The sequence below is a fragment of the Zootoca vivipara genome, chromosome 4 (assembly GCF_963506605.1).
Source record: "Zootoca vivipara chromosome 4, rZooViv1.1, whole genome shotgun sequence".
Lineage (NCBI taxonomy): Eukaryota > Metazoa > Chordata > Lepidosauria > Squamata > Lacertidae > Zootoca > Zootoca vivipara.
In genome coordinates, this window is record NC_083279.1 from 97,894,669 (window position 1) to 97,921,990 (window position 27,322).

The following is a 27,322-nucleotide window of genomic DNA, read 5'->3' on the forward strand; positions in this document are numbered from 1 at the left end:
CTCTTGGGAATTTGGTCTCTTAAACATATCCCTTTGCCTTCCTTGAGTCCCTGGTAAGAAAAGCCAATCATGGCTTTATTCAAATGGTAATTGAGTCAGGAGATGCATCACTTTAAATGGTATAATAGATTGCTGAATTAGGAACCCCGTACATGTACAGAGTCTACGTTACTTTAAAGAAAAGAAAAGAAAACGTCGTCCAGCACCAGTGTCCTGAACTCCGCCTGCGAGACCAGAGGAAAGAAAAATCTGGGTCAGATGACACTACGAAACCCACCTTGGATGGCTGCTACCACCTTGGACCCAATTCCTTGTCCCAGAGGACCACCCTGAACCCTGCAGCCTCCTGGGCAGAGGTGGAAAAGCAACAGTAGGAAAGGGGACAGGAAAAGGCCCTGGCCTCATCTTGGCACCCAGGAACACACACCACATCATCCGCGTTAAAACTATTGGGAGGATGGACTCTTGAGAGTCCCATGGACTGCAAGAAGATCAAACCGATCCATTCTGAAGGAAACCAGCCCTGAGTGCTCACTGGAAGGACAGATCCTAAAGCTGAGGCTCCAATACTTTGGCCACCTCATGAGAAGAGAAGACTCCCTGGAAAAGACCCTGATGTTGGGAAAGATGGAGGGCACTAGGAGAAGGGGACGACAGAGGATGAGATGGTTGTTGGAGTGTTCTTGAAGCTACTAACATGAGTCTGACTGTAAGGGGGAAGGCTTATAGGGAGCAGCCCCCCATCATCACGTCCACCTCTTCGGGGGAGTAGCAGCAGTAGCAGCGGATCAGGAAGTGAAAACCAGGAAGTGAGTGAGGCAGTGTCAGGGCTCGACAGAGTCAGAGAGCCTCAATTGCAACCTGAGCCGATGGAAGGGGAGGTGGAGTTGGGATCCTTGGAGCACGGAGGGGATAGGGAGGGCTGAACAATCCCCCCACCTGAATTGAGATGGGCCAGTACCCGTAGAGCCAAGGGGAGGTGCTTCGGAATACCCCGTCTTAAATGCTTGGCTAAAACCCGGGAAAAGCCATTGCAGGGTTCTGACTCGGACTAGGCAGTCATGAATTTGGACATCTTTGCACTGTAAATAGCTTGCACAATAAAACTCATAAGGTCCAGATGATGTGGAACGTGTTTACTTGGGAGTAGCCACCACCATCTCTGGCAGCAACCCTGCAATCTTTGCGGCTACTCCTGAGGAGGGAGCAACATGAGCGCTGCTGAAGCCGCGGCTGCGTTGGCAGCTGCCCAAGTGGAGGTCAAAGAATCATAGAATCATAGAGTTGGAAGAGACCACTAGGGCCATCCAGTCCAACCCCCTGCCAAGCAGGAATTGGCACACGTGGTAGAAGTGGCTAAGAAGGAATTAGCAGAGGCACAGCAAGAGAACAAGACCGTAAGGAAAGAAGTACAACAGTTGATGGAAGAGGTAAGCTCCAAAGCCAAGAGGGAGCAGGAGTTGGTCAACCACGCAGCTTTGCTCAGGGCACAGTTGGAAGAGAGGAGACTAGTGGATCAGCAAGGCGTTCATGGGGGGTTTGGAAGGAAGGTCTCATTGCTAGTAACCAAGTTTAATGGAGACCCACAGAACTACCTAGGCTTTAAAACGGAGATAACTTATGTCCTCAAACTACAGGAAGGGGAGTTTGCCAATGACCAGCAGAGAGTGGCGTTTGTCATTGATCATTTTGAAGGTTCAGCGAGAGATTGGATCCGCCCCCTTATCGCGGGAGAAAATCCGGCGCTCCAAGATCTTAATCTGTTTAAAAATGTGATGGACACAATGTTTTCTAGTGACACCCAATTGGACATCACCAAGGAAGTGGAGTTCCTCGGCTACAAGCTCTCTGATAAGGGACTGGCAATGGACAAGGAGGAGGTGAGGGCTATCCTGGAATGGCAGAGCCCTCGGACACGCAAGGACGCCCAACACCTGGGCTTTGCGAACTTCTATCGGAATTTCAACAAGAACTTCTCAAAGGTTACTACACCCATTAAGGACTGTTTAAGGGGGAAACAGAAATTCAGGTGGACCCCAGAAGCGCAACAAGCGTTTGAACAGCTCAAGGAAGTCTTCGCATCGGACCAGCACCTGTTTCACATGGTCCAGGACGCCCCCTTGAGGCTGGAAACAGACACTTCGGACCAGGCGATCGGGTGGGGAGGTTACTGCAGTTGGATGCCAACAGAGAATGGAAACCGTGTGCTTTCTTCTCCAGGAAGCTGAACCAGGCAGAGCAGAACTACACAGTGTTCTGCTCGCAATCCACGCTGCCTTCAAACACTGGAGTCTCGTCACCCCATTCAGGTTTGCACCGGCCACAATAATCTGGTGTCCATTCTGAAGGTGGGGGGAAATGATGGTGTGTAGCCTGGTGTAAATTAATTTGTAGCCTGGGGGGGTTACCGCGCCCCGCGGTGTGGAATGTCCCTTAGGATCGTAGACTTTCCCCGGGACAGGTGAGGGTACTGATCCCTTATTTTCAAATCCGAAACTTGACAGCTATGGTCCCCCACACCACCCATCACTCACCAGGATGGCTTTGGCCGTCTCCTGCTTGGAGCACTTCAGAGTTCAGAGCCCCTGAGCTGAGCTGCCTGGCAGTTCTGAATCACAACGTGGCTCCCCAGGGCACCTGCCTCTTTCAAAAGGAGAACACTCAACTAATCAATTTTAATCATCATCATCATCATTTATTTATACCCCATGCATCTGGCTGGGTTACCCCAGCCACTCTGGGCGGCTTCCAACAAAATTTTAAAATTAAATAGTCCATCAAAAATTAAAAGCTTCCCTAACCATAATAACAACAATCATCCATTTTCAGGTCACTGAATTAGCAATTAAGCATTTATGGAAAGGGAAATGGCATATATTTGTGTAAGAAAGTATTACTCATTTATCGTGAGAATAGGATTTATTTATTATGAACTTTGCTTGGTTCCTCCTTGGTAGCCAGTGTGAATCTTTCAGCAGTGCTAGAACTCAAGACCCGCTGCCTTGAGGGGCATCTAAGAGCAGTTTGGCAGGGGAAAGGTCTGCCTTGGGAGGTGGTGGACTCTCCTTCCTTGGAGGTTTCTAAGCGGAGATCGGACGGCCATCTGCCATGGATGCTTGAGCTGAGATTCCAGCATTGCTGGGGGTTGGACTAGATGACCCCAGGATACCCTCCTATCTCTCCACTCCTGAATTCGAGGAGGAGGTTCATTGCCTCCTGCAAAGCCCTTTTCCCTGCAAGCTGTTCCTCTGCATTCCTGCCAACAGAGGGAGAAGCTCAGAGTCCAACCAAGAGCCTCACCCCCAAAAGGATATCTGGGCATGGGCGTAGCCCCCCTAAATCCATTAAAAAATAAAAGCCGAGGTTCTGCCAAGGGAGAGGGGGCTGAGTTGGGTGGACTCCGCTTTGCAAGGGTTAAAGGGAACCGAGCTGCCTTCCTAGAGAGGACAGGAAGCAGGCCAGGTCCTCCAGAGCCAAGGCCCCTCCCTCCCCAGTCTTTCCTGCTTTGGTGTCTCTCCTGCGAGGGCTGCGTCGCTGTCCCCTCCCTCCTGGAATGATCTGGTGAGTCTCCCCCCCCCAGAGGGTGCAGTGGGGAGACGGTGGGGGTCCCAGGGCTGCAGCAAGGGAGGGTGCCTGGGGGGGGGGACAACCCCAAGTCAGGGAGGAGAGGGTCCTGCCAGGGAGGGGCGAGGTCTGCAAGGCTTTCCTTCCTGGAGATCAGAGGATCCCAAACTCCCACGAAAACTCCCACCAAATCTCTCTTCTTTAAACAAAGGAGTCCCTGGGACTTGGTGTGACGTCGCTCAGCGTCATTGCACAACAGAGGAAACATGTGCAAATGGTTTTCCAAAGCTGGACGAGGAGGTCGACTAGCCCCTCCCCCCCAAAAAAACCCACGTGGAGGAAGGAAGTTAAGGTGGGGGAGAAAGGCCAGGAATAAAGAGAGGGATCTCAGCCCATAGTCTGGCTGCTGCATTGCGGACCAGTTTCCCAGTCGTCTCCAAGGGCAGCTCCACACGGAGGCTACTGCAGCAATCCCCTCACACCCAGAGCATGGCATCCCAGGACCACATCCTCTCGGTCCCAAAGGGATTGTTGTTGGAAAACCAGCCAGAAATGGGCGCTGCTACTCACTGAGCTTCCAGGGACCTTGGCATCAATGGCTGTGTATGTGTTAAGCTATCTAATATAATAATAATAATAATAGTAATAATACCTGCCTCAATTTCAAGGGTGATGTCTTTGGCCCCACCCACTTGGCCCTCAGGGGGTTGGCCAGATACATACCTGGCCCTTAGAGCAAAGAAAAAGGGAACCCACCCCACGCCTTTTCAAAAACACAGCTCATGGTCTGGGATCCGGTGCAGTCCAGCCCTTGTTCCCAGCAAGACTCATCCAAGGAACCCCCCCCCCCCCGGTCCTACAAACAATGTATTTGTTTTCTAGGATTTCCTAGAGCTTCTCATTAAAACGGACAGAACTTGGCAGAAAACCAAATAGTTCCTTCCGATCTCTTAGAGGTAACGTTTTCCCCTGCTGAACATTGCCACAGGTAGAGATGAAATGCTAGAAGTGTTCTCAAGGGCAAGGGGAGCTGCTGGGAAATTGAACTACGGGCTCAAAATAGTAGAATCATAAAATCATAGAATCATAGAGTTGGAAGAGACCACAAGGGCCATCCAGTCCAACCCCCTGCTGTGCAGGAAACACCATCAAAGCATTATTGACATATGCCTGTCAAGACTCTGCTTGTTGTTGTTGTTTAGTCTGACTCTTCGTGACCCCATGGACCAAACCAAGTGCCCCAAAGTGCGTTGCTGTGGGTTATCTCCCCCCCACTCGGGCCTAGTGGGGGCCTGGCAGGGGCCTACATGTGGGGGTGTGCGGGTGGAGTTCTCTGTGTAAGGCACAGGTTTATTGGGGGGTAATCAATCAAGTGATTTACCACAGGACCACAGGACCACTGGCGCCAGCCTGTCTGTTTACACATCTTCCTTGTTTGCATGAGTTATGTATAAGTTAAAGGTTAATGTTTTTTACGAGGAAAGGATCCATAATAAAGGAGCTGAGGCTGAGAGGGAGTCAGCGCACTCTGCTCATGCTCTCTATCTGAAACTCTTGACTCTCGTCTCATGATTTCCTCGCACCTAAGAGTCGGCTGGTTCTCCGACAAGTGGTGCCCCGTGTGAGGCTAAACAGTTCTACGCCATTGTTGAAAGGATGCGATTTTCGGCGATTTTTTTTCGACCGTGTGCGTGCGCATGCACACATGCACACGGTCGAAAAAAAATCGCCGAAAATCGCTTGTGCGCATGCGTATGGGCCTCCCCCGACCCGGAAGTGCATCGGAAATGACCTCTTCTGGGTCGGGAGAGGCCCATACGCATGCGCACAAAGGATTTTCGACGATTTTTTGCCGATTTAGAAGATCGCCGCCGCGCTGCGCGCCGTAAGAGCAGGCGGCGGCAGTCGTCGCAGGCCGGATTGGGAGGCCAATTGGGCCGCATCCGGCCTGGGGGCCGTAGTTTGGGAACCCCTGGCCTAGATGGTTGTGTCAAAATTTCAGGACGGTCGGTCAAGCGGTTACAGAGAAAAGTGCAGCCGACACTTTCAAGATTTTTACATTTATATATATATATAGATACAATTCAATAAATATTTATTTTAAAAGGGAAAGGAAAAAGGGACATGTGACATACTAGCCACATATCCAGCAACAGGAGAAGTGAATTTCTAACACAGCACACATGATTGCAGGTGTTATGGAAATGACATGGGGGGGGCACATATTTAAAGTTGTTACAATGTGTTCAATTCTGGGCACCACAGAAGGATAAGGAATGTGTCTGCCAGCATTGGAGAGTGAATTTTAAGTTATGGTGGGGTGGGGTGATGGGCTGAAATTCAGTCTAATCTGTTAAGGTCATTTTGAAGTGTGATCCTGTCCTCTGGGGTATTAGTCACCCCTCCCAATTTGGTGTCATCTGCAAACTTGCTCAGGATACCCTCAAGCCCATCATCCAAGTCATTGATAAATATGTTGAATAAGACTGGGCCCAAAACAGACTGCCACTGTTTTCCCCTTTAACCCATGCAAAGCCGAATCCATCCAGCTCTGCCTTCCACGTTTACTTGATTTCTTGCTTAAGTCGGGGTTGTTGTTTTCCATTTCTTGCATTTATCTAGTGTCCGAATGTTTCTGTCTGGTTGCAGCCTATGCTAATAGACGTGGTTGATTCCTAAATCTGAAGGGGGTTTATCTGTGTGCCCCTATCCCCCTGACCCACAGACACCTCCCCAAAGGAACAAGCAGCACATTTATACAAATGCAGAATAAACAGCACTGTAGTTGCAAACCTCAGCAACCTCGCCTCTCCCTGGCAGGGCCCCCTGAACCCAGGGGGATCTCACCTCCCCGCATGAGCCACCCTCCCCTGCAGCCCTGGGACCCCCAACGAACTTTGTTGGATTGCATTCTTGATTAAATTATCTTTCCATCGATATATAATCTTGTTATATTACTCCAAAAGAACTGGTGTTATGAGCCATCAAACCTCTGAAATACACTTTTTCCCAAAGGTCTTCCACAATTTTGACCACTACTGTATATCAAACAAAGCAACATTCAACAACTAATCAGAAGCTAATAATAAATATGTTGGTTAATGACAAACAACACAGACAATGAACACACAACCAACTCCCTTCAGTCCTTCTCCATTTGTTCCTGAGGCCGTAATCCCTTTTTTTTCCCATTGCAGATTGTGATGAATTGGAAATCGAGAACAAATGTGATCACGATAGAATCCGCAGAGAGGAGAAGCCACGTAAAAATTTTGAGTGTGGAGAAAGCTGCAGTGAGCGCTCCCATTCCACTTCCTATAAACAAAATCTCATTGGACAGAAACTCTATCAGTGCATGGAATGTGGAAAGAGCTTCAGTCAGAGCTCCAATCTCACTTCCCATCAAAGAATTCATAAAGGAGATAAACCCTATCAGTGTGTGGAATGTGGAAAGAGCTTCAGTCGGAGCGACTCTCTCACTTCCCATCAAATAATTCATACAGGGGAGAAACCCTATCAGTGCTTGGAATGTGGGGAAAGCTTCAGTTGGAGCTCCTCTCTCATTTCCCATCAAAGAATTCATACAAGTGAGAAACCCTATCAGTGTGTGGAATGTGGAAAGAGCTTCAGTCGGAGCGATTCTCTCACTTCCCATCAAATAATTCATACAGGGGAGAAACCCTATGAGTGCTTTGAATGTGGAAAGAGCTTTAGTCACAGCCAAAATCTCACTTGCCATCAAAGAATTCATACAGGGGAGAAACCCTATCAGTGTGTGGAATGTGGAAAGAGCTTCAGTCAGAGCTCCAAACTCACTTCCCATAAAAGAATCCATAGAAAGGTTGGAAAAACCATTATACACCTTTAGGAGCCTAGCAAATCAACACCTTTTTAACCAGGCGTTTGGCTGATTGACATCTAATGCCCTTTTAAAATGTGGTGGGTTTTTTTTTGTTTTCATGTTGCGTTTTTATGTTTTAACCATCCTGAAACTTGAAGGTGTAGGGGAATAGGCACCAACTCTTAAAGGCCGAGGGGTCTTTTGCCCTCCCCCCAATAAAATATTTGAGGAGGCCACTCCTGAGTTTGTTTGTTTTTGTGGTTTTTTAAATGCAACTTTTATTATTGCACAACTTGCCATACAATTTCTCTTTCAATTTGCCCTCTTTTTTTAAAAAAAAGTCATGAAAAAACAAAATACAATAAAATACAAACATGGACAGGTCTCATCTTTGTGGGCCAACGCTAAAGTTGCTTTAAAGCAGGGTTTCCCAATCTTGGGTCCCCAGCCACTCCCGGACTACAGTTCCCATCATCCCTCCCCTTTGGATTCTGTTAGCTAAGGATGATGGGAGTTGTAGTCCAACAACAGCTGGAGACCCAAGTTTGCTTTAAAGGGAAAGTTGGCAGGCCCTCTAACATCCTCTGCTGTCCAAAAGCATTACCACAGAATCCAAACCATCCCCAGTACTGCTAATTGGAATTTATAGATCGCAAAACTGACGTTTGATCTGCACTTCAACCTCTTTTGAGCTCCTAGGTCAGGCATCCCCAAACTGCGGCCCTCCAGATGTTTTGACCTACAACTCCCATGATCCCTAGCTAACAGGACCAGTGGTCAGGGATGATGGGAATTGTGGTCCAGAACATCTGGAGGGCCGAAGTTTGGGGATGCCTGTCCTAGGTGCTTTCTGCACCACCTAGAATACCCACAGAATTGTGGCTTCTACTGGCAACACACATAGGAGAACAAATGGAAGACAAACACAATGAACAGGAAACAACCTGGAAAGGGCCATACCAAATGGATATCTGGTGTGAAGAGGTAACTTTTCCCACTGCTGAACAATGCCGCAGGTAGAGGAGATGAAATGCTAGAAGTGTACTCAGGGGCAAGGGGAGCTGCTGGGAAATTGAACTATGGGCTCAAAATATTACATTTTTTAAAAGTCGCTGCCATTACAGGCATTGCCATTCAAATGACGTGCATGCATAGAATCATAAAGTTGGAAGAGACAACAAGGGCCATCCAGTCCAACCCCCTGCCAAGCAGGAAACACCATCAAAGCATTCCTGACAGATGGCTGTCAAGCCTCCACTTAAAGACCTCCAAAGAAGGAGACTCCACCACACTCCTTGGCAGCAAATTCCACTGTCGAACAACTCTTACTGTCAGGAAGTTCTTCCTAATGTTTAGGTGGAATCTTCTTTCTTGTAGCTTGAATCCATTGCTCTGTGTCCGTTTCTCTGGAGCAGCAGAAAACAACCTTTCACCCTCTTCTATATGACATCCTTTTATATATTTGAACATGGCTATCATATCACCCCTTATCCTTCTCTTCTCCAGGCTAAACATGCCCAGCTCCCTAAGCCGTTCCTCATAAGGCATTGTTTCCAGGCCTTTGACTGTTTTGGTTGCCCTCTTCTGGACACGTTCCAGCTTGTCAGTATCCTTGACCTGTGGTGCCCAGAACTGGACCTAGTATTCCAGGTGAATTCTCACCAGAGCGGAATACAGTGGTACTATTACTTCCCTTGATCTAGATGCTATACTCCTATTGATGCAGCCCAGAATTGCATTGTCTTTTTCTAGCTGCTGCACTGTTGACTAATGTCAGGTTTGTGGTTTACCAAGACTCCTAGATCCTTTTCACATGTACTGCTCTCAAGCCAGGTGTCACCCATACTGTGATTGATTGTGGAAGGCGGGCCTTACCTAGCCCCCCCCCCAATATCTTACGCAGTCGGCACCACTGGGTTGGGTGGTTTACAAATTAAATAAATATGTAAATCACCTTCTTTTGCAAAGGTTCCAGCTTGTCAATATCCTTATTTAGTATCATTTTTAAAATTTATGTGCCCTTCATCTGAAGATATCACAACATACACATACAGGTTGAAAGCATGGCTCTCCTCTCCTTTTTTTGGATGGAGTTACAAACTTTGTTGATCTGGGGACTGGTGTGGAAATAGTGCATCTCTGTTTCAGTAAAGCTTTTGATAAAGACGTCTGTTATATTTATGTGAGGAAGCTGGTAAAATGTGGGCTGAATGAGATAACTCATGTGGATTTGACTGACTGAACCCAAAGAGGATTCCTTCATGGTTCCTCCTAATCCTGGGGACAAGTGACAAGAAGGGTGCTGCGGGGTTCTGTCCTGGGCCTGTTGTTGTGAATTTTGAGTTATGGTGGGGTGGGGTGATGGGCTGAAATTCAGCCAAACTTTGCTCTTTGGTAGAAAAAGATGGAAGGATTGCTTTTCAGAGTTTGGAATAGAGAGTGTTAAGAAGTGGGAGGTGAAAGCGGTGATGTTTTGAAGCAGAGCTGGTGATATCAAGCATTTGAGTAATTATCTGGGGGTTTTGATTATTTTGTCTGTTATTCAAATCAGACTTCAAATATGCTAAAGTCCAGCCAAAGTTTAAGCACATACAAATTCATAATTAGGTGGAATGTGCCTCGACCCTTTTTCCCCTGTAACTAAAGGGCAGAAAATTTGGTCTGCTGACGGTAAGGCTGAAATGACTGAGAATATTAAAAATCTTATGAACGGTGACTGTTCCTAAACATCAAGAAACAGGAAAGCCTATGTGTCAGAAATGTCTTAGGACATCAAACTGGGAAAGTGGATTTTAAACTGACTGAACAGGTTTTATGCCCTTGGGAATTTGGTTTCTTAAGGTAAATCTACCCCTTTGCCTTCCTTGAGTCCCTGGTAAGAAATGCCAATCATGGTTTTGTTCAAATGCTAATTAAATCAGCAGCTACACTTTAATGGTATAATAGATTGCTGAATCATGTACAGAGGCTACATTAGTTTAAAAGAAGAAGAAAAGCAAAAGTCATCCAGCACAAAGGTATGGGGACAACAAAGCACAAGAAAATACAAACGTGGACAGGTGACATATTTGCAGGCCAATCACAAAAGGTCTCCAGCAGCTCCTGGACTACAGTTCCCATCATCCCTCCCCATTGGTCCTGAGCACCCCAGAGCCAGCTGCCTCGACACGGATTTTGAAGTCGGCCAGCACCAGCAGTCGGGGAGTCCTGAACTCTGCCTGTGAGACCAGCTCTGTCAGCTCAGGCAGGGAGACCATGGAGGGCAAAGGAAGCGGGAAGCACCCCTGCTAGCAAGCACCCCTCAACAAGACCCCAACCCCAGAGTCTGTTCAGCCCCCTCCGCTTCTTGTAGCTGGAGTCAGTCTGGGCGCTGCCCTCCCAGGCCAGGTGGGAAAGGCCTGCCAGGCAGGGAGCAGGTCCTGCAGGACTCCCAGCAAGAAAACCTGGGAGGTGAGTCTTGGGCAAAGAAGGGACAAGGGAGTTCCCTGTCTCCAAGGTGTGGGGCTTACCTTCTCTTCCATCGGGCCACAGGTAGGCCACCTCTGGCCGAGCTATTACATTCTGCAGAGGAAAGAAAAATCTGGGTCAGATGACACTACGAAAGCCACCTTGGATGGCTGCACCCACCTTGGACCCAATCCCTTGTCCCAGAGGACCACCCTGAGCCCTGCAGCTTCCTGGGCAGAGGTGGAAGGGCAGCAGTAGGAAAGGGGGCAGGAAAAGCCTCTGGCCTCATCCTGGCACCCAAGAACACACACTGCACCATCTGCCTTAAAAGTCACTCGGGGATGTGCTATTAGGAGGATGGAAGCAACCAAAGCAATGAATGCAGGAAGGCAAGATACTTACTCTGAGCTGGAATAAGTGCTGTTGGCGCTAGTTTCCGCTCTTCCCCATTGTCACAGAGGGCGTATCCTTGGAGGTCCTGTAAGAGGAAAGAGCCTCAGAGTCAAGGGCCAGTATTGGGAAGTGCTAGGCTGTCTGATAAGGAGACAGGATTCATTAGTGCAGGTGTGATGCCTTGTCCTGCATTTTCCTTTATTTAAATAAAACTTTCTGAAGTTGTATTTGTGTGTGTGTCCATTTGTAGACTCAGTAGGTGGTGCTGGGAATTATTTTGACAGTTGTGGGCGGTACAAAGTCAATTTTACAGTTTTGATACAAACTGATACAAAGTTTAGATACAAACTGATACAAAGTTTAGAAACTTGGACTCCCCATATTTCACAAGCCTTTCAACGTTATGCTATTAGCAGCCGTGGACATTCCACCTGCCTCTTTCAAAAGGAGAACACCTAATTATTTAATAAATAAATAATAATAATAATAATAATAATTTATTTATACTCTGCACGTCTGGCTGGGTCTCCCCACCCACTCTGGGCGGCTTCCAACAAAATATTAAAATCCAATAGTCCATCAAATATTAAAAGCTTCCCTAAACAGAAAAACAACCATCCATTTTCAGTCCATTGAATTAGCAATTAAGCATTTCTGCAAAGGGAAATGGCATACTTTTGGATATTAGCATAAAAAGTATGCATACGAAAGTATTATTACTCATTTATGATGAGAATAGGATTTATTTATTTTGAACTTTGCTTGGTTCCTCCTTGGTAGCCAGTGCGATTGTTTCAGCAGTTCTAGAACTCAGGACCCGCTGCCTTGAGGGACATCTAAGAGCAGTTTGGCGGGGGAAAGGTCTCCCTTGGGAGGTGGTGGACTCTCCTTCCTTGGAAGTTTCTAAGCAGAGATCAGACGGCCATCTGCCATGGATTCTTGAGCTGAGATTCCTGCATTGCTGTGGGTTGGACTAGATGACCCCAGGATCCCCTCCTCTCTCTCCACTCCTGAATTCGAGAAGGAGGTTCCTTGCCTCCTTCAAAGCCCTTTTCCCTGCAAGCTGCTCCTCTGGTTTTCGGGCAACAGAGGGAGATGCTCAGAGTCCAACCAAAAGCCTCACCCCCAAAAGGATATCTGGGCTTTGGCGCAGCCAAATTCATAAAAAATAATAAAAAGCCGAGGTTCTGCCAAGCGAGAGAGGGTGGAGCTGGACGCCCTCGGCTTTGCACGGGTTAAAGGGAACTGAGCTGCCTTCCTAGAGAGGACAGGAAGCAGATCAGGTCCTCCAGAGCCAAGGCCCCTCCCTTCCCTCGCTGTCCCTTCACTCCTGGGATGATCGGGTGAGTCTCCCCCCCCCTGTAACCCCCAAGACGGTACAGTGGGGAGACGGTGGGGGTCCCAGGGCTGCAGCAGGGGAGGATGCCTGGGGGGGCCTTATCTGCTCATGCGGGGGTGGGGAACCAAGTCAGGGAGCAGAGCGTCCTTCCAGGGAGGAGGGGGCCAGGTCTGCAACGCTCTCCTTCCTGGAGATCAGAGGATCCCAAACTCCCACGAAATCTCCCTTCTTCAAACAAAGGAGTCCCTGGGACTTTAACTCTGTGTGACGTCGCTCAGCGTCATTGCACAACAGAGGAAATATGTGCAAATGGTTTTCCAAAGCTGGACGAGGAGGTGGACTATCCCCCCCCCCCCAAAAAAACCAAACCAATGTGGAGGAAAGAAGTTAAGGTGGAAGAGAAAGGCCAGGAATAAAGAGAGGGATCCCAGCCCATAGTCTGGCTGCTGCATTGCAAACCAGTTTCCCAGTCGTCTCCAAGGGCAGCTCCACACGGAGGCCACTGCAGCAATCCCCTCGCACCCAGAGCATGGCATCCCAGGACCGCATCCTCTCTGTCCCAAAGGGATTGTTGCTGGAAAACCAGCCAGAAATGGGCGCTGCTACTCACTGAGCCACCAAGGACTTTGGCATCAATGGCTGTGTGTGTGTTAAGCTATTTAAGATAATAATAAAATAAAAAAATTCCTTCAGTAGCACCTTAAAGACCAACTAAGTTTTTATTTTGGTATGATCTTTCGTGTGCATGCACACTTCTTCAGATAATAATAATAATAATAAATTTCCCGCCTAAATTTCAAGGGAGATGTCTTTGGCCCCACCCACTTGTCCCTCAGGAGGTTGGCCAGATCCATACCTGGCCCTCAGAGCAAAGAAAAAGGGACCCCACCCCAGGAGTCTGTCTTGAGAGCGGCAGAGAGTCCAAGTGCAAGAAAGAGAGACAGAAGCAGGGGGGTGGGGGTGGGGGTGGGGTGGGGAGCAACTCCTGAGGACCCCCACTGGAGCCAAGCATCCATTTTTCACAAGATACAAATGATTCCCTTTTCAGTCGGTTCCGACCATGCATTTGTTGGATTTTTTTGAATAGTCAAGTTACTTTAGAGCCGATCTAATGTAAATACTGTCTGTTTAAGAGAAACAGGTGCCGGTGTTTCTGTTAATTGCTCACAGGTGTGGGCTCTGCTTCTTGTATATAAGGCTCTGCCAGAAAGCCTTCTGTATCTCTTAGTTAGATCTTTCAGTTTGATTCATCTCTAAGTAGATCACTCTCTCAGTTGTTCTCAGTTTAAGAGATTCCAAGTTGAAACTTAGTAAGAGAGACTCTCAGTTTAAGAGATTCCTTAGTTGAATCATAGTATGAGAGTTGCATACCTGCCAAGTTATCCCTTTTTTAAAGGGATTTTCCCTAATGCTGAATAGGCTTCCTCGCGAGAAAAGGGAAAACTTGGCAGCTATGGAGTTGCTTAGTTATAATGCTAGTTTGCTGTTAATTCTTGGGTAGTTTAATGGGAGTTTTGTGGGAGGTTTGGAAAGTGGGTAGATAACATTGCTAAGAGAGAAAGCATTTATCTTTAGTTTAAAGTCTCTTTAGATTCAGTTTGTTTTTCAGTTAAAGAAACCCAACCGTTTGTATTTTCATCTGCATACTTTTACAAGTGTGCAGCTAGTAAGGGGTTTCACATAAGGGAGATAATACCCTACGCTCTTGGTGGTGTTTTCTTAGCCAGGTCGACTTCTGACTGCGTATACTCTGCGTGAAGCGTACTTTAAAGGGCCACTGAAAACTGGGATATATGATTTAGGTTAAGCAAGTTTCAGTACCCAGTTTTCTCCAATTTTATTCTTATTATATATATTATTTTCCAATAGCATTGACTGGAAGGCAGCAGAAACCAGGTTGATTAATCTCACAGAAATCCCGTCAGTTGCCTCCACAGTCCAGAGTGCTTTGAAGATCTCGTTGTTCGTTTCACAGTAGAGGAGTGGGCATTGCTGGATCCTGACCGGAGAGCTCTGCATAAGGACGTCATGGAGGAGAATCGTGGGATGGTGGCCTCTCTTGGTAAGGCTCCCTGTGGGATCATCATACTGTATCTGCCTGGAGATTCAAAAAAATACCTATAGGTACTAGTGGCCAAAATTGGGGAAACCTTTTGTGAAAAGTGTATTTATGAGGATTGGTGGCTCATAACAGCACTTTTGTGTGGAGTAATACCATAAAATTATATATCAATGGAAAGATAATTTAATGAAGAATGTAATGCAGGAACTTTTATGAAGGAGTATTTATAAGAACAGCAGTCATAAAGAAAATACGTGGTAACCTTTAGCTTTAATTATGGCCTTACAACACCTTTCAATGAAGTGAACCTAGTTTTTAGTTCTGCAGCTGTAATAATGTGAAACCAAGACTGAATTATTGCCTCGGTTTATTGGGATTTATTGCTGGGTTGCTTCTGACTAACAAGTTTCTTTAGTCGGCTCCATAGATTTCCGATTGGGTTGGGTTAAAGTTTGGGCTTTTCCCAGGCCATTCCAGCATTGGAATAGGATTATATCGAAAGCACCTTTTGCACACAGCAGCAACATGACATGGAGCTGAATCCTGTTGAAATAGAAAACAAACAAACAAACAAACATTTATATAAATATATATAAATGCTTCAGTATCTGATAAAAGATCAGCTGCGGAACACTTCAGTTTGGGCTCAAGTATTTCATTCATGCATTTTGGGGCATTTACATTCCTATTAATAACGCAAATTCTGCCCACACCTTTTGCTGCCAAACAACCCCAGATCATCACACTATCTGGGTGTTTCACGGTCGGTGTAATGCAAGTACCGGGTAGGATGTAAATCTTCTCTGATTCTCCTCCTCGAGTATTTCATGCCATCACTACCAAGCAAGGAGATTTGGGTCTCATTGCTCCACATAACACTGTCCCATTGTTCCACCGTTCATTTAACATGAGTTTAATGACTTTTTCCTTAGAATTCTAACATTTAGACCAGTCCTTGCACTCAACTTCACATTGCATTTCCCCATGTCATCTTGTATACACCCAGATGATTTTCTTTTGTCATGTTGGGACAGTCTCTCCGTTCTTCAATCATCACTTGCCTTTGTACACGTTTCCCTGCATTTGCCCGTCTGATTTTGTAGTGACTGAGTCTCCTCCCCCCCCCAAATAATATTTATTCATTTTAAAACAATACAAAATAAAAAAACAAAATCAAAAACAAAAGGACAAAAAAGAAAAAAAATCAATTACAGCAATCTTTCATTTTTGCTTAGCATTGTAGACTTCCTCAATTCCCTCTTGGAAATATGCCAGGTGGGGGAAGCAGTGAGTCTGCCCCCAGCTGTCCAGGCACAACCAGATGATATGCGATCGCTGTCCGTGAAGAACGACACACACATAAAGTAGAAATTATTAACTACTTTAAGCAAGCTCGACATCTTGCTTCCAGTCATAGACAAAGACAGAAGCAAAAGGGAAGAACAATGACATCACATGGTACAGAAAGATAACACATATTTCCTTTCCCAGACTGTGTGTGAGAAAACCAACAGACACATTGCATGCTGCTTGTTTGTTGAAGCAGCAGAGGACATATACAAATCCTAACATTCCCCCCGCACTGGGCCCATTTTTAGATCCAGCTTAAGCAATTTTAATGTTATATCTTAAATCATTTTAACACATTTCTTTTTCATTATCTCTCAATTATTCCTAATCTATAAACATCAATTATCCTTAACCTATAATTCATCAATTATTCCAAATCAGAAATTATTTACCCAACCATCTATCTACTATTTCACCCCTTAGCCTAAAATTTATTCCCAAAAATTTTCCATAAATTCAAACATTACTTCTTCTATCCTAATAACATTTATACACTTAGATCTGATTCAGCCCCCCCCTCCCCTGGACTCGGAGTCTCCCAGACGATTCAGCCAGTTCCATAGGTCAATCCAGTTTTGGACCATATTAATCAGTCAGAAAATAACATCCATTATTGCTCTACACCCCACTCCCGCTCTGTCACAGCCTGTTTAGGGAGGCTTTTAATGTTTAATAGATTTTTTTTATTTCATTTTTCTGTTGGAAGCCGCCCAGAGTGGCTGGGGAAACCCAGCCAGATGGGCGGGGTATAAATAATAAATTGTTATTATTATTATTATCCACCACACTTCCTTCTTTGTCCCCTGCTATCTCCCCAATTTTCTAACTGTTACACGATACCATCCATCTAAATTTCCACTTTCCAATCCTTTCACAATTTTTGTTCCCCTTAGATTCTGACCCCAGTATGGATCCTGCTCTCCCTCTCTCACTGGGAGGGCATTATTCCATACTGTTTCTTCTTTAAAAAACCCTTTGAATCAAGCATGGGTCTTGTTTCCCCCCCCCCCTCACTGGGAGAACAATGTTCCATGCACCTTCCTCTTCTTCTTTAGATTCAATTGCATTGTCCAGGACGATGAATGTTAATCTTTCTTCTCTACACTCTCTGATGAAATTAATCCTTTTTCAATTTCCACACACTTCTGGTTTATTTTTCCAATCTGTATTTTATTCTGGTGTACTTTGCTTCTTAGTTCCCATAACAATTTCAGAAATTCCTCTTGAAAATCAGAGAAGTCAGATGTTACTGTGTCTATTGGCATCTTCCTCATCTCAAATTTCATGGGAACAGCACAGGTTACAAAACAGTTTGTATTTCCAAACTTCAAAGACAGAAATTTTATACAAACTGGTTGCAAACTACAGTAGCATGTTCAGTTCTTCTTCATACCTTAAAACTCTTATGTCCATTTACAAAAAGAGCATTTATCAAACTTGTTATTCACAGCCTTATATTTTGCGCTCTATTCAATACTGACAGTACCTGATCTCAAAGAGGTAAACAAATTCCTCCCTATTGTGGCATCATAATGGCGGCTCACTGATCCCTCCAGGGACCCGACTCCAGCTTACAGGGGGACTTTCCCTAGTCCAAAATTTAAAAAATTACAGGGATTTTACTAAGTTCACCCCTTCTCCCCTTTACCCTGCCTCAGGGGGAAGGTTTTAAGTCCAATCTTTTGAAAGCTTCCTGTCAATCTTTCCAGCTTCGGGCAAGATAACCGCATCTCAGTTCACTCAATGGGGGAAATCAACTTCCGTTTTTAAATCTCCTCCCCTGGCCAATTTTTTCAAATTAAAAATCCCTTTTCTTTTAGTCACGGTTGAACACATTGAAACAGTATGCCTTATCAATAAATGCCGAGGAGGACCAGATGTAATCTATAACGCTAGCCCCTCTAGTTCCTAGGAAAGTATAGTATCCCCCGGACCAGTCTTTGGGTGTGCCATGCAAGCTGAGCAACCCACAGTTAATGGTAAACTCCAGCAGTGTGATGCCAGCCCTATTAATGATCTTGTCGTGTGAATTCCACATAGGAAACCACTCCTCTTCTATGAATAATTGGGACTTATTGGTAAATGAGCTTATATCTGCTCCAAATCTGGCATTAAAGTCCCCCATTATAAGAATCTCTGACTTTGGAAATTCAGCCACAGATTTATCAAGGATAAATCTTAAATCTCCCAAAACTGATTTGAATGAGAAGAGGAATAAGTAGATGGATTGTACAGGTTTACACATATGAAGTCCCCAACCGAGCTGTTAGTGATGTGCAGAGTTTGAATGCAATTACTCTCTAACCAAGAGAGAGGAGAGATATTAAGTTGAAGCTCCTGCGAAACAAATGTTGCCAGGCCCATGCAAATGTGTTTTGGTTGCGGGAATCACAAAGGCATCATAGCCCAGTAGGGATGGGGGGGGGGGATGAAGATTCTAAACACCAGGTCTCTTGCATACCCATAATCTGGAATTTCGCTAAAAACTCTTTCATATCCCTGCCATCCTGTTTGGACGTCCATCCTGCCACATTCCAGGATAGCACATTGAAGCAATTTGAGGAGGGAATATTTGCTAGTCAGTTACTCTGGTTGCTGGTGGGAAAGACATTGCCAAGGGTCTGAGACGACGCCAGGCGTGATACTGCCGAGGGTATCGAAGGGGTGATGGTGATGATTTGATTGATGTGGCCAGCAGGGTCTTCAATAAAATCAGAGCTGTCTCTTTGCACAGTGGCTTCCTTAACGTTTATGTATTGGAGCCTCGTGAAGCTGAGGCTCCAATACTTTGGCCACCTCATGAGAAGAGAAGAATCCTTGGAAAAGACCCTGATGTTGGGAAAGATGGAGGGCACTAGGAGAAGGGGACGTCAGAGGACGAGGTGGTGGGACAGTGTTCTCGAAGCTACGAACATGAGTTTGACCAAACTGCGGGAGGCAGTGGAAGACAGGAGTGCCTGGCGTGCTATGGTCCATGGGGTCACGAAGAGTTGGACATGACTAAACGACTAAACAACAACAACAACAACATTGGGTTGAAGAGGTTGTGGATAAATAAGGTTCTGACGAAAAAAGGTTGACAGGCAAGGGACGAGGATATACAGTCATCTGGCTGGACCACACTGATTGAAGACTCCAGGTCAGGCATGGAAGAGTAGGACATCGACAGATTACCAGGATGAGGGGTGTTTGGTGCGTTGCTCTTTAGGGCAGAAGACGAGGTAGTTGATTGCAGATCTATTAGTAGAGGTGAAGAGGGTCTGCGTTGCGGCGGTGTGTGAGGAGCTTCCGCCAGGCAGACTGCCATCTCATCTGTTATTGAAGTCCCAGTATTTGGCAGGGGTTTTTGGGGTGTTAGCCCCTTCATGGCAGCATTCCTTTGATTTAATAGGTTGCTATGACCAGGTTTCGAGGAGGTTTTCTCTTGAAGTACATGTACAAGTTGCTGCTTGAGTGTACCAAGCCTGTCTATAACTTCCTGCTGTTCTACTAATGGCAGCTCGCCATAGGATGAAATAAGGTCCCTCTCCTCTGAGGTAGCCAGATGGCTGGGCCCGCTTTGATCATGCTTCTCTGTTGCTGGGGTAGATAAACCAGGAAGCTTGGGCTGAGGGGGAGAGTGAGGTTCCCGGGTGGACAGCTTGAGTTTCAAGACTATGTCACGCCTGTCTGGCAAGCGGATACCTTTTTGTGCGCTGCTATGGAAAAGAGGTTTAATCCTGGTGTCATTAAAGACTCTCGTTGGGAAGATGCCCCAGGTAGCCAAAAACGCTTTCCGCCTAACCAGAATGGAGGGAATTTTTGGTGGGGGACCTGGGGTCACTACTGCGTATAGTCAGACATATTTTGTTTGGTTGAAAAGAGAGTTGAAAAGAGAGTACACACACTTTTCCGAGCCGAATAAGACCTCAGGCAGGATCGATGCCATTTGGATTCCTAATGAACTGACAGTAAATATCGCTAAAGCCGAAATTCAGCCCAGAACCTTATCGGATCATAACCCTGTACTTGTTTGGATAAATAAAGAAGTGTCTGGACTTAAAAGATGGAAAGTAAATGAATCCCTAATGTATGATGAGGTAATAATTGAGAAAGCTAAAAAGACTCTTCAAGAATTCTTTAAATTTAATTTGCATAAAGAAACCCCTATCACGACAGTATGGGATGCCGGAAAGGCAGTGATAAGAGGATTCTTTATTAATCAGAGTGCAATTCAAAAGAAAGAAAAGGAAAAAAAGATACAAAAACTCAGGGAAGAAATAAGGAAATATGAAGTGGACCTCGATAAAGACCCAAAGAATGAAAAAATCAAACAAAATGTAAAAATATTACAGACACAGTACTCAATGATTCTAGAAGAAGACATCCAGTGGAAAATAAAAATGTTGAGGCAAAAGAATTTCGAACAGGCCAATAAGCCAGGCAAGTTACTTGCCTGGCAATCAAAAAATAGACAAAATGAGAGAGTTATCAATAAAATGAAACAGGGAGATAATTACACCTCTAACCCAAAAGAGATTGAAAAGATTTTCTTGGACTTCTATCGGGAATTATATAGTGAAGGTAAAGAAACTGATGAAGAAGTAAAAGGATATCTGGAAAAAAATAATTTGGGGATAATTCCCAAGGAGTATATTAAAGATCTAAACGCACGGATCACTACATTTGAAATTAGCCAAGCTATAAAAAAAGCTAAATTAGGGAAAAGCCCAGGTCCTGACGGGCTACCGGCAATATATTATAAAAAGCTTGAGGAAACCGTTACAGATCCATTAAAGGAGATAATGAATAACGTATTAGAAAAGGGTGAAATGCCCCTAACATGGGGAGAAAGCTACTTAACTCTAATTCCTAAACAGGGAACAGACTTGTCTTTACCATCAAACTTCAGACCAATTTCGTTACTGAATAACGATTACAAGTTGTTTGCTTCCATTTTAGCTGACCGTCTAAAGAATGTACTGACAACAATAATTCATGAGGACCAGGCGGGCTTTCTCCCTAAGCGATTAATGCAAAATAACATCAGAAATATTATTAATATTATTGAATATTTAGATATGAGAATTGATAAGCCAGGAGTCCTAATAGCGGTCGATGCTGAAAAGGCGTTTGACCAAATTTCTTGGAAATTTATGAGGGCCACTATGGAGCAAATGGAGTTTGGGAAGCTTTTTTGTAACGGAATTAAAGCAATATACACTAAGCAAAGGACAAGACTATTGGTAAATAATAATATCTCTAACGAGTGTGATATACATAAAGGGACCAGACAGGGTTGCCCCCTGTCCCCTCTAATTTTTATTCTAGTGATGGAAATACTAAATAACAAAATCAGAGAAGAAAAGGAAATAACAGGAGTAACACTCGGTAGGAGGACGTACAAATTACGCGCTTACGCGGACGACCTGATAGTCACGACGGAGAACCCAAAGGAAAGCATAAGTAAAATGTTAGAAATAATAGAGGAATTCGGCAAGGTGGCGGGGTACAAATTAAACAACACAAAAACTAAAATGCTGGCTAAAAATTTATCAATGGAAGAGAAAATTGAAATTGAACGATCAACTCAATTAAAGTTCTGTGGCAAAATCAAATATTTAGGAATCTGGATATCTCCAAAAAATATCAATTTATATCAAGACAATTATACCAAAGTATGGGAAGAAATTAAAAGAAATTTGATAAATTGGAACAAATTGAGATTATCATTTCTGGGACGGATTTCGGTAATAAAAATGAGCATATTACCGAAATTGATTTTTCTGTTTCAAAACATCCCAATAATACGCAATACAGGATGTATAAAAGAGTGGCAGAAGGAAATCTCCAGATTCATCTGGCACGGAGCAAGGCCGAGAATAAAGCACAAGTTGCTTATAGATAGAAAAGAGAGGGGAGGATTCGGTCTCCCCGATCTGAACTTATATTATGAAGCGGCCTGCTTCACGTGGTTAAAAGACTGGTTTCTGCTCCAGAGAACCAGTCAGCTGGACTTAGAAGGATTTGATTTAAGGTTCGGCTGGCACGCATATGTTTATTACGACAAGACCAAGGTACACAAAGGGTTTAGTAACCACATAATAAGAGGCTCTCTTTATAAAGTGTGGGCGAAATATAAAAATCTCTTGGAGCCAAAAACTCCTTTATGGATTTCGCCGGTGGAAGCCAAGGCGGTAAGGAAAAAAACTAATAAGGACAAATGGGCTACATATAGATCACTGCTGATAAAGGAGGACGAACAATTTAAATTAAAAGGATATGATGAAGTTAAAAATGAATTAGTAAGCTGGTTAGATTACCATCAATTAAATGAAGCTTTTAAGGAGGACAAAAAAATAGGATTCAATTCAGAAATGTCCAGATTAGAAAAAGACCTGATGAATAGTAATAATAAGATAATATCTAAAATGTACCACCTCCTTCTTGAGTTGGAAGTAATGGATGAAGCAGTGAAAGAAGTCATGATAAAATGGGCCCAGGACTTTGGCCATGCAATTATGATGGAGGAATGGGAGAAGCTGTGGGAACGCAATATGAAATTCACGGTATCATACACGATTAAAGAAAATATGTATAAAATGTTATACCGGTGGTATCTTACGCCCTCCAGACTGTCCAGAATGTATAAAAGCATTGCAAATGTATGTTGGAGATGTGGAGAGGCAAAAGGAGATATGATACATATGTGGTGGACTTGCCGTAAAATTAAAGTGTTTTGGAATCAGATACATGAGGAGTTGAAAAAAATGCTTAAGATCAATTTCACAAAAAAGCCAGAGGCTTTCCTCCTCGGAATCCTGAACATAGATCTGCCAGTAAAATATAGAGAGCATTTCCTGTATGCAACGGCGGCAGCCCGCCTGCTGATAGCTGCCAACTGGAAAGGAGACAAAATCCCCACAGTTGGCGAGTGGCAAGTCAAGTTATTGGGTTTTATGGAAATGGCTCAGTTAACTGATAGTTTAAAGGGAAAATCCAAACAGGCATTTACGGAAAAGTGGGAAAAATTTAAGAATTATATGCAAGAAATTGATAATAGGGAAGGAATCTTCATGGCAGTTTTGTATTGATGGGTATATAACAAATACTCAGACAAATTGGTAGGATAAGCTTTATTATGTACAAAAAAGAATAACAAGATTATGATGAGGAATGTCAGTACATAAAGAATATAAAGGAGACAAGTTGCAGATGGTGACGGGAAGTCAATGGCAGAATTCTGATGTATTAGTTACTTAGGTGATGAAATGATAATGTTCTTTATTTTATTTTATTTTTTCTTTTCTTTCTTTTCCTTCTGTAAATTTTCTGTAAGACATTATTTTTCAATAAAGATCGGTTAAATCCAAAAAAATAAAAAAATAAAGACTCTCGTTGGGAAGATGCCCCAGGTAGCCAAAAACGCTTTCCGCCTAACCAGAATGGAGGGAATTTTTGGTGACTGGAAGGAGAGCAGTACTTTTTGGAGCCGATGGTGGTAATTTAAATGTTCCACTGTACTGAGGTCTATTAGCGGAGGCCAAATCTGAAGGAGTTGCCTTAGATGATCTTTAGCATCTCTCGGATTATCTTTAACATTTCTCGGATTATTCCACCTTGGGGACCTGGGGTCACTACTGCGTATAGTCAGACATATTTTGTTTGGTTGTAAAATCACGAGATTGAGAGTCCGATTGAGTTTTTAAGAGGTGACCACCAGTACCACTTTCATGTCTAATAGGGGAGGTATACCTCTGTCCCTTTAAATCCCTCGGTGGCAGAGTGTGGTTGTGCTGCAGCTCTAGCAAATGGGCCTCAAGCTTTTGGTGGAGCTTATCTACCTGCATAGAGATCCCATTTATGCTCTTAAAGATGCAATGCAGGGTCCTGGTTATTAATTGGAAATGATCAAGTCCCATGCCATCACCCAGGGCCAACTCAGACTCCCCCTTTGAGGTGACTCTCACTTCTTTGTCATTATCATTAGCATTATTCGTCACCTTCGAGTTCACCCCCTCCACTTCTATGTCGGTTGTGAGGTCAATTAAAGGATTAAAACGATTGTAAGTTTCCACCGTGTAGCTAACTTCCTCGTTATTTCTGCCACAGTTAAGAAAGAAAGAATCAATCTTGGACTGTTTGGGCCTCGGGGGAGGCATTGCCTCATCCAGGTCCCTTGGCCGCTTGCCATGGCCCATAGTGGAGATTAGGAGAAAAGTCCACAATAATTGGAAGTATCTTAATGCACCTTAGAGAGTATTGTAGGAAGCAGGGGAGAGGTGAGCGAAGATAAAAAGCAAGGTAAAGTTCGTTGCTTACTTACAATTCTCAGTCATTTGTCTCATCATATTTAAAAGCAATTCCTGCATGGTTTCTGTCACAGGGAGGTGCGTTGCAGCTACTCTAGAGTAACGACTCTCCAGACATTTGCCTTTTCATGCTTTTATTGTGTGCAAACTATTTACAGTGCTGGAGCTGTACAAGGTACATGTTCTCAGTTGGAGTCAGAACCCTGCAATGGCGATTCCCGCGTTTTTTTCCAACAAAGCAATCTGGGAATCGCAAATCTCCTCCCCCGTTTATTTCGGCGCAATTCCGGAACTGGAGGGAGAGGTCTTCTTGCCGTGTTTTCCTCCCTCCCCCTTTCCCTCTCCCTTCCTTCCTCTCCCAAGCGGAGCCGTGGCTCTGGCAGGGTCGCAGAGCCATGTCCTCTACTTCCTGCTTCCCCGCTGGAGTCTTCCCCCTCTGTGCTGCCGCTGGTACTCGGGGAAGAGCTGGTTCTCAGGATGGGAGGGGCTTGTCTGTAGCCCCTGTCCCTCACAGTTTCAAAAACGAAAAATGAAAATATCACAGCAAACTGGCTCTGCTAACTACAGAGTCAGCATCTCCTCTCCATGCTCAGAGGGCTCATGACATACTGTGACACCAACTCCCTCAAAATCAATTTCGCCAAAACCAAAATTCGTACTTTTGGCACGAAAACTCTGAAGTCATTCTGGAATTTTGAGGGCCACTACATTGAATATTGTTCAGCATTCAAATATTTGGGTATCACCAAATATGACCATCCTGGCCGCCCGCAGAACCATCAAAGCCTTGGAGAAATTCTTCTATGCAAAAGGCGGCCAGCTGGTTCCACCAATTAGAAAAGCATTTATCAGCAAAGTCCTCCCGATGTTACTGTATGGGGTTGAAATTTGGGGGTGGAATTTAAAAATACTACAACGACTGGAGATTCTACAAAACTCTCTTGCACGAAAGATACTGGGTCTCCCCAAGGGCTTGGTTGCTGCACAGTTAAGAACAGAACTGGGCCTCCCCTCCATTGTTGCGAGAGCCCACATTAGAATTATTAGTTTTTATTGTAAACTAATAAATGCCCCGGGTTCCCTATTAGCCAGGCAAGCCTTTTTAACCTGTTCCCAAAGCAACCAATGGTCCAAGGGCATGGAGACTATTATTACACGCTACTCCCTCCCAGAATTCGACACGCTGTCATCCTGGGACCAACATAAAATCCGGGCCTGTATTCTTACAAGGGACGAGGCCATGGACCGGGCACGGTCCACCACAGCCCGCCTCTCTACGTGGCTTCCTAAAGTGAAAGTGGTAAGATCACTTGCCAACTACTTGATAGACCTGATGGAGCCCAATTTGAGAAGAGCGTTTACTATGGCCCGTTTCCATTCTATACCCATGGCCTTCCTGCAGGGGATTTACTCTAAGACCCCTATTACTCAGCGTCTATGCCCATGCACAATGAATGAAATAGAGGACTTCATATATTTCTTCTTCTACTGCCCCATTTATGAGCCAATAAGATCTAAGCTCCTCCTCTTGATTCCGTCCACCATTACATCTAAGGAAGACTGTTTGAAATCGCTTCTTGTGGACGCAAATCTCCAAATTTCACGTGGGGTGGCAATCTTCATAGTGCAGGCTCTGAAACTCAGGGCTACCCTGACAGGGTAGTGTGTCCTAGACCTGGACCTGTTTTAATTCTCTCTTTTATACTTTTTAACTCAATGTGCCAAGCCTATTTTGGGCTATTTTATGCTTTACATCTATCCGCATATTAGACTTTTGCCGCTGGCACCTAAACCTTTGCATCATGTCTTAGGGTAATTTAAATGCTATTACGCCAGCAATATCGCCTTGAATTATGTTTTGTTGCTTGTCTCTGGCATTTTTGTATTGTTTTATTTTGCTATGGCTGTATGCTAACGCAATAAAGATTTGAGATTTACTCACGGTGACCAAAATCCTCAAGTCTTTCAAAATTGGAAGAATCCACCACTCAACAGGCTGTCAGCTCGGAGCTTCACACTGCGGAGGTAGCAAATCCACTCACAGGCACCCACGTCTCAACTCCGCTCGCTCTCGGGGCTCTTAATAGAGCTGACCGGGGAGCAAAGGATACGTTTTGGGGCTCAGCTGAGTCTCCACGCCCCCAGAAAGCTCGATCTGGGGTTCTTTGGGAGTCCACGACACTCTCGCGGCTCCCCCCTCCTTCACAGCACCAGGAACCTCGGAGCTTGAGGTTTCCTCGCTGCTCAGCGATGCGGGTAGACCGGAAGTCGTGACTGAGTCTCCTTATACCACTTCAAAAATATAGAAAGGCCAGCTTTTGTTAAGTTTTCCCCAATCTTTCATCTGATTTCTTCATAACTGTAACCTTGTTCACTTATTACTGCTGCCCAGGAGGACTCCCCTGTGTGAGTGCCTGCAGGTCCTGTCCCTGCCTCTTACCACCTGGCTTAAGGCGGGGCCTGACAGGCCTCAAAAGGACTGCTGCTTCCACCGCTGCTGCTGCCCAGGAGGACTCCCCTGTGTGAGTGCCTGAGGGCCCCGTTCCTGCCTCTCACCACCTGGCCCAGGGCGGGGCCTGGGGGGCCTCCTGGGGACTGAGGGGACTGTTGCCCCCACCGCTGTTGCTGTCCAGAAGGACTCTGAATTGCACATAGTTCTTTTCAAAATGTTTTAAAACTTTCTTTTTACGATTTTAAATACAGTGGAACCCCTACTTACGAATTTAATCCGTTCCAAATGCACATTCGTATGTAGAACATTCGTAAATCGAAACGATGTTTCCCATAGGAATTCATTGGGAATGGATTAATTCATTCCGGAGCCTTACCTCCCTAAGCTGCCCTGGGCTTGCCGCCGCCGCCGGATCGGGCCCTCACTGGCCTCGTTGCCCCGCGCTCACCGCCGGATCAGGCCCTCGTCGGCCTCATTGCCCCGCGCTTGCCGCCACCTTGTGGGTGGGGAGGGGGGGGTTGCAGTGATTTTTAGGAAGTCATTACTTTGCACCAGGCGTCCTATTGGGAAGACCCAGTTCTCT

The 27,322-nt window shown here is 45.1% G+C and overlaps 1 protein-coding gene across 1 annotated transcript in view; it reads left to right on the forward strand.

The window, feature by feature from the left end:
- Positions 1-12,530: 12,530 nt before the first annotated feature.
- The window catches only part of LOC118085572 (zinc finger protein 420-like), a 148,367-nt gene continuing 133,575 nt past the window's right edge, over positions 12,531-27,322 (forward strand). The window contains exons 1-2 of the mRNA XM_060274033.1: positions 12,531-12,588; positions 14,454-14,646. Of these exons, the coding sequence (XP_060130016.1) occupies positions 14,613-14,646 (34 nt within the window). The 5' untranslated portion in view covers positions 12,531-12,588; positions 14,454-14,612. The remainder of the gene's footprint in view (positions 12,589-14,453; positions 14,647-27,322) is intronic.